The following is a 7,459-nucleotide window of genomic DNA, read 5'->3' on the forward strand; positions in this document are numbered from 1 at the left end:
TTGGCTGAAGGACTTGCGGAAGTGGCCGACCGCCGGCCAGTAGACCCCATCCGTTTCTTGGCCTCCTGGATTTACAACTATAACGAAAATAGAAAGAGAGAAGAAAAGGTGATACATTTCCTAAAAAGTAAAAAAAAAAATTAAGAAATCTTGTCTCAGCCACGACTGAATCCAATTTTCTTTCCTCCCAATTTTCCTATCCCTTCTGTCTTCTAGAGAAAGAAAGAAAAGGGCCACCTAGAACTTCAGTATGAAGAACTTCTTGCAGAACTGGGGTCTGTGGAAAAACTGAAAGCAGAAGAACTTCTGACGGCCCCAAGATTTGAAGAGCAGCCGAAGGTCTGGGTCTCTTTAATTTTACGCTAAAGTACTTCCTTTAAGAACCGTATTTGGCTCGTTGGTGTAATGAGAAAAATTGTTGGAGCAGTTGTAAAAAAAATATGCATATTTTAAAAAAAGGGTCTGTTCTCTAGATTGTGGATGGAGGGATGGATTTATGCCAAATGGATGGATGCTAAATTCAGTGTTTCTCAACCTTGACAATTTTAAGGCATGTGGACTTCAACTCCCAGAATTCCACAGCCAGCAATGCTGGCTGTGGAATTCTGGGAGTTGAAGTCCACATGCCTTAAAATTGTCAAGGTTGAGAAACACTGTGCTAGATGGTTACAAGTTGGTGGCTGAAGGGAACTGAATGCAGTTTTTTTCCATGAAGGATCTTTTCCAGGAGCAAACGGAAGATATTCCTGAAAAATTAACGGAAATAGATGGAGCATCACACCGACCTTTGAGACAAGAAGTGGCTGAAAAGAAGGCAGATGACGTGAGTACCTATTTTAATGGGTGCACTTGACATGTTATTATTACTTCTTCTTTTTTTAGAGTTTTATTGGTTTATAATATACGAATCGAAATACAAAGTAAATAGCGGGAAAGATGGGAAGGGAAAAGGGAGTAGAGAAGTGAGGTAAGGGAGAAAGAAAGGGGGGAAAAGCATTGGCTTCTGAGTTCCTTTGGTGCAATAGAGTATCCACTTCAAACCTCAGCTTTTTACTTTCACAAAATAATACAAACTAGCCATTTCAATAACATCAAATCTATCTAATTGGTAACGCCTACAATCAAAATTTCATTATTTTTTTTCCACCTCAAGCACAAAATCTAGAAGCGGTTTCCACGTGGCAATAAAAGTTGTATTTTTTTTCTTTAACCAGTACAGTCAGTTTAGCCATCTCTGCTAGCTCCATCAGTTTTTGTAACCATTCCTCCATCGTGGGAATTGATGTAGTCTTCCATTTCTGAACATAATCTTGCTGCTTTCAACATTGTTGTTGTTAGTTGCGAAGTCGTATCCGACCCATCGCGACCCCATGGACAACGTTCCTCCAGGCCTTCCTGTCCTCCACCATCTTCTGGAGTCCATTGAAGCTCACGCCTACTACTTCAGTGACTCCATCCAGCCACCTCGTTCTCTGTCGTCCCCTTCTTCTATTGCCCTCAATCTTTCCCAGCATTAGGATCTTCTCCAGTGAGTCCTTCCTTCTCATTAGGTGGTCAAAGTACTTGAGTTTCAACTTCAGGATCTGGCCTTCTAAAGAGCAGTCAGGGTTGATCTCCTCTAGGACTGACCGGTTTGATGGCCTTGCAGTCCAGGGGACTCGCAGGAGTCTTCTCCAGCACCAGAGTTCAAAGGCCTCCATTCTTTGGCGTTCAGCCTTTCTTATGGTCCAACTTTCACAGCCATACATTGCAACTGGGAAAACCATGGCCTTGACTATACACACTTTTGTTGGCAGGGTGATGTCTCTGCTTTGCTTTCAACATATATAGTATCAAAGCTCCATTTTTTTTTCCAGGTCTTTGTCCATTACCCCAAGAGAAAAGTCTCTGCTTTTCTTTCTATATTTAGTTTAAGGACTTTCTGTATTAACATATGAATCCTACTTCAATATATTCTTGCTTTATCACACGTGTTGTTATTATTATTACTTCTAACAACAAAACCAGGCCTTTGAAATTCACTTTGCATTAAAATGATTTTTACTTACTGGAAGTTTCTCAGACCTTTTGTTTTGACGTTCTTCGTGGGTTCAGAGAACTGGAAGAGCTTAAGGACAAGAGTTTAAGATAAGACAACAGCATTTCATTCAGGATTGTTGTTGCCTCCTTGCCTTGATAGATAAATAAATCCATTCAGGTCTAAAAATCTGTACAGAATCTGCAAGTTAGTTTTCATACAAGCTTAGTTTTTGCCCTTATTTTGAAGAATTGGAATCTGTCTTGTTTAAGACAAGGGTGATGGAATATCTAGCAGTCTCTGAGAACATAATGGAGGGCCATTATAGAAAATATTTATTGTTCCCAAGTAGGGAAAAAGCATGAGAAAAAGACTAAGAATAATCCTGCCTTGATTACACTGGGTATAAGTTGAGCTGGACAACTTGGAGGCTTTCAAGATTGTTGTGAAGCCCTTCAAGACTGTCAGACTTAGGAAACAAGAACCACTTGGATTTCTGGAATGATCTTTTTTGCTAGTAATGTAGCAGAATCTTGAAAAACTAGACTAATAAAGATTGGGTTGAGAAGAAGGATATTAACAGTGTACTCATTTAGATGAAACTAATTTTCAACCATAGATGACGACCGAAGAAAAGGTTGGACACATCCCAGAAGAATATGAAACTAGGTCAACACAAGAGGTGTTAGAAAACAGAGTGGATCAAGATGACATAAATGTTGTGATAAATGAGTTGGATGAGCAACCAGGCCAGGTAAGTCCTAGTTTAACCCTTCAGGAAGCCTCACTAGGAATTGCTGCAGATGAAGATTTAAGTCCCAACGTCTTGGATGACAAAGACGAAGACCAGTTGGAACAAGACAGAGCAGCTGAGAAGGAGAATGATGATATACAAGCTGAAGGTGACAAGGGCAAAGACCAATTGGAACAAGACAGAGCAGCTGAGAAGGAGAATGATGTACAAGCTGAAGGTGACAAAGGTGAAGACCAGTTGGAACAAGACAGAGCAGCTGAGAAGGAGAATGATGTACAAGCTGAAGGTGACAAAGGCAAAGACCAATTGGAACAAGACAGAGCAGCTGAGAAGGAGAATGATGTACAAGCTGAAGGTGACAAAGGTGAAGACCAGTTGGAACAAGGCAGAGCAGCTGAGAAGGAGAATGATGTACAAGCTGAAGGTGACAAAGGCGAAGACCAGTTGGAACAAGACAGAGCAGTTGAGAAGGAGAATGATGTACAAGCTGAAGGTGACACTCAAGCTGACATAGACAGATCTATTCAGGATGGGAATTCAGAGTAATTCTACAATTCATGTATACTTGGAAGGAAATCCTGTTGCTTTCAAAAGAAGGTAATCTAAAAAGGATGGTTTTTGAGGGTGTGATACTGACAGTTTTCCAGCATAGCTGCACTAGGATGTTATATGGAGAAGATTGATCATTAGACGGTAACCAGTCATGGGAAAGTATGTGTACGACGCGACTCTTCAAAACCTGGTGTGTTCCTGTAATTTTTTGTTTTTATGATTTTATCTGTTGGAAGGAATGATATCTATCTACAACTGGAAATCCTGTTATACAACTGATTGCAAGCAAAGCTCAATAAGTAGTAAGATTCTTGCATCTTGTGGGTGATTTGGGAAGGTATTCTTCTCACGGCCATGGTTGACACCGTTCATGCAAGACATTTTGTTATGTGTGTAGAACCACCCTCAATGCTATAGATGTGTGACACTGATTTGGAGACACATTATATCAACTTGTGGCTCTGTATATGAGACATGTATATTCTACATACGGGTCGCATTCAGATGTACAGGTGCATATAGTGTCTCCAAAACATTATCAACATCTATCTATATGTGTATGTGTGTGTAAAATAAGACAGGATGCAAACTTAATACCCTCACTCACACAATCTGTGATTAGGTGGCTATGTTTGAACACAGTCCATTTCATTATGGTTCAGTGCAAACCCAGAAAGTGAGTTAATTCCTAAACCAGGTTAAGGGTGAATGCAGTGACATGCTTTCTAAAAAAAAAATGTTGCCAGGTAAAGCATTCAGTAGCAGACTTATTCAATCTTCCAAACCAATTGTCATTAAAAGTAGTAGCCTTCTACCTTCATTCTCTGAAAGAATATTGCAGATAAATACTTCTTGAAAATGGTACATTTTGGAGGTCAAAAGACCGTTCTTAAATGTACTGAACTTCATAGAGATGAGGATTGATTTGGATTTGGATTTTTAAGAGGTGTTATTAGGATAAGATTTTGAATTTAGTATTGAAATATAGTAAGAATACACTCTTTGGAATAATGGATCTTCCTTCTTTTCTCTTTCTTCTGCTTTGTCTGTTTCTGTCTTTTTTTTACTATTTTTTCTATTTTCTTATGTTGTTTTTATTATTAGGTATAATAATTAATTTGTGGAGGTATAATGAGAAAAAGATTGCAATAATGGAAGAGATGAAATTAACAAATAAAGAATTACTGAATAAGAAACAGAATATAGTTAAGAAATGTAAGGATGTAATGATGGAAATAATATGTTTAAATAAGAGAAGTTTGGGACATCCAAATGGTAAATAATATGTCTGTTTAAGGCTAGGTTGGATATGGTATTTGGAAATTAATAATAGCTGAAAACAGGATTTTGATTTACATAGGTAATGGGTTGCTGATAACTTTTATTGATTAATGGAATTTTTATTTAGGAATTAACGAATGAATTTTATTTAGAAATGTATTAATTTGACTATATTATGTTAATTGATAGAGAGGGAAATTTTAAGAAGTATTATTTGAGCCGTATATTTATAATGTTATTGTATTCAATTGATTACCCTATCTCCACGTTGGTTCTTAAGCTTCTTGGTGCAAAAATAGAAAAAACAATAAAATTGTTTGGAAAAAAACGACCGTTCTTAAATGTACTGAAATTCCTTTTTTTTTTTTTTAGTCTGATGCTGTTTTATTTAGAAATAAGACGTTGTAATGAACTTTTGATTATTCTTATGTATCAGCAGTGTTTGAAAAGTAGCTCAGTTTCCCCTCTGTTACATCACTGTGATTATGATTATGTGTATAAAGGTAGTCCTTGACCTACAATCATTGCTTTAGTGACCATTCAAAGTTATAACAGCATTGAAAAATTGACCTTTGACCGGTCTTGCACTAACAACAGTTGCAGCATTCCATGATCAAAATTTGGGCACTTAGCAGCTGGCATGTATTGATGGTGGCTGTAGTGTCTCAGGGTCATGTGATTTTTCCAACTGGTTTCCAACTTAAAGTGCAGTGATTCGCTTAACAGCTGTAGCAAAACCGGTCATAAAATCGGGTGCAACTCACTGTCAGCCGCCTTGCTTAGCAATGGAAATTCTAGTCCTGATTGTGTTCGTAAGTCGAAGCGTTTTTGTTCAACATTTCTTTTCGCAATAAGAAGGGTATGGACAATCCATTTCCACTGCCCAGCTGCCAATTTTCATCTCAAAAGATACAGACATCTCAAAATATTAAGGCCATTGTCAAACTCAAATTAATGTCTTTTTCCAATAATACGTTTTAGCATATTCCAAAAACATATTCTTGACCGAAGCCATGCTCTATTCTCATTGAGAATAATATCAACAGTAAAACTTTTGTCTGTTTTTTGTACAAATGCAGTAGGGTCCAGTAAATTCAATATTGCTTTTTGTTGAATAAAATATAGTCTAAGGTTTACCAAAGGTTTCCGGATAGAATTTCCCGTTGCTTAGATAAAGTGGAAATTTCCAATTGCTTTTTCTATTCTGTCTTTAAAATGTATGGATCAAATTAACGTATCAGCAGATCTTTGTAAACCCTCTTTGTGAGATTTTTAGTTTCATTAAAGCTTGGTAATCACTTGTAATAATTTAGATGTCCCTGAAGCTGTAAGTGCCATTTATCCATATCAAGATGCTCAATAAATGTTCTTCACATGTAAAAATCATAAAAGTATGTCCACAGGACTAGTGACTTATATAGACTACATATGGACAGTTAGAAAGGAATATGCTTATCCTTTAGTGAATTTTTTGTATAAATCTCTATATGCATGTAAGCACACACGCATGGTAGCTTTGGGTGTATACACCAGTTTATTTAAACAAAAATAATGTCCCGAATAAAAATATCTTTTGAAGAGTAAAAATATGTGATTCTTTTCTTTCTCTTCTGCTAAATCTTTTAAAATATGACTATGAATGGTATCGTTAAGAAATAGATTAATAATTATACTCTTTGAAGTCATTATTAAATATTGTACGACTTGATCTCACATACATGAAGGTTTCCACAGATGATGGTTGTGCTGTAACAAATTGTGCAGTTGTGTAGTCAAGCAGGTTTGTAATTCATTCATATTCATAACTGGTACAGGTCTGTACATTAAGCCTTTAATGGAAGTTTTGCAAAGGTTAGGTTGCAAATTCACAAGATGGTCATTTCTGGTTTGTATAGCATAGGGCAGCAATAGTTTTATTAGACTGTTTCCATGGTTATAAAATGAGACATAATTGTTGGAGGTGAAGCATAAACCACAAATCGTCTTATAAGGCGGCATAAAAATTTAATCAATAAAAATAATGATCAATTTGCACTCTCCAGTTTTAACATTATGTATTATTACTTGGAATTGTCTCTAGCCTTGGGAAAAACATTGTTTGGAAATCAAAAAAAGCCCAGAGAAACTGGATATGTATACAAAAGCTGAAGAGAATATATTAATATCAATAAAAGCCAACTTTAGTAGCGTTGATATTTCTTTAGAAAATCAAACCTCATCTTAAGGTATAACGTCCTCTTTCTTCGGTATAGTATTCCACATTTTATAATTTTCTCATATATTGCTCTGCCACTGTCAGCCAGACGAGGTCGCTAAAGTTTAATAATCCAGGAACTAACTCATCATTTCACCCTTTCTCTAATCTGTTAAATTAGAAAGCCTGCAGCTATAAAGATATTATTTGCAAAAAAGCGACTTAAAACAGATATAGTTAAGATGGCATAAGCTGAAGATCTGACCCATCAAGTGCAGCTTAACCAGTATAGGTCTTGTTTACCCTGTGTCAGCTTCCTTGAGAAGACTTAGTATTAGCTGAGCTGTAAAAAAACCCCAAAACAATTAATTCCAAAATGTTTGTAGGAAGATGTGAAAGTCCCAGGGCAAATATGGTATATAAGAACCAAGACTGATCTATTCGTAGACTTGCTGATTGATAGGCTTACAAGTGTTGAAAATGCAAGAATAGATTGGTATATGTTTCACTCAGTGTAAGAAAAGTTTTATCTGTTGTTTTTAAGAGTTTTTAGTCTTCTGGATAACTTGATGCAGTTGGTCCTTTGTGTCCATTAGCCAATCAACATGGCATAAAACTGATCCCTGTATGATTTGGGCCCCTTTTTTTTCTGAGCCAAAGA

General features: G+C 36.6%; 1 protein-coding gene across 1 annotated transcript; it reads left to right on the forward strand.

Moving 5' to 3' along the window:
• Window positions 1-223: 223 nt before the first annotated feature.
• Window positions 224-4,311, forward strand: LOC107298980 (uncharacterized protein DDB_G0279979). The gene is made up of 3 exons (XM_029286650.1): window positions 224-339; window positions 728-823; window positions 2,637-4,311. Exon 3 carries the CDS (start codon window positions 2,637-2,639, stop codon window positions 3,315-3,317), a length of 681 nt encoding a protein of 226 aa, XP_029142483.1. The 5' UTR covers window positions 224-339; window positions 728-823; the 3' UTR covers window positions 3,318-4,311.
• The last annotated feature ends 3,148 nt before the right edge of the window (window positions 4,312-7,459 follow it).

Source organism: Protobothrops mucrosquamatus, unplaced genomic scaffold (genome assembly GCF_001527695.2).
Source record: "Protobothrops mucrosquamatus isolate PMUCROS unplaced genomic scaffold, P.Mucros_1.0 scaffold4409, whole genome shotgun sequence".
NCBI classification, from domain to species: Eukaryota; Metazoa; Chordata; class Lepidosauria; order Squamata; family Viperidae; genus Protobothrops; species Protobothrops mucrosquamatus.

What these genes read in the sequence shown, in the direction of transcription:
- LOC107298980 (XM_029286650.1), top strand. Translation starts at nt 2,637, where the DNA reads ATGACGACCGAAGAAAAGGTTGGACACATCCCAGAAGAATATGAAACT.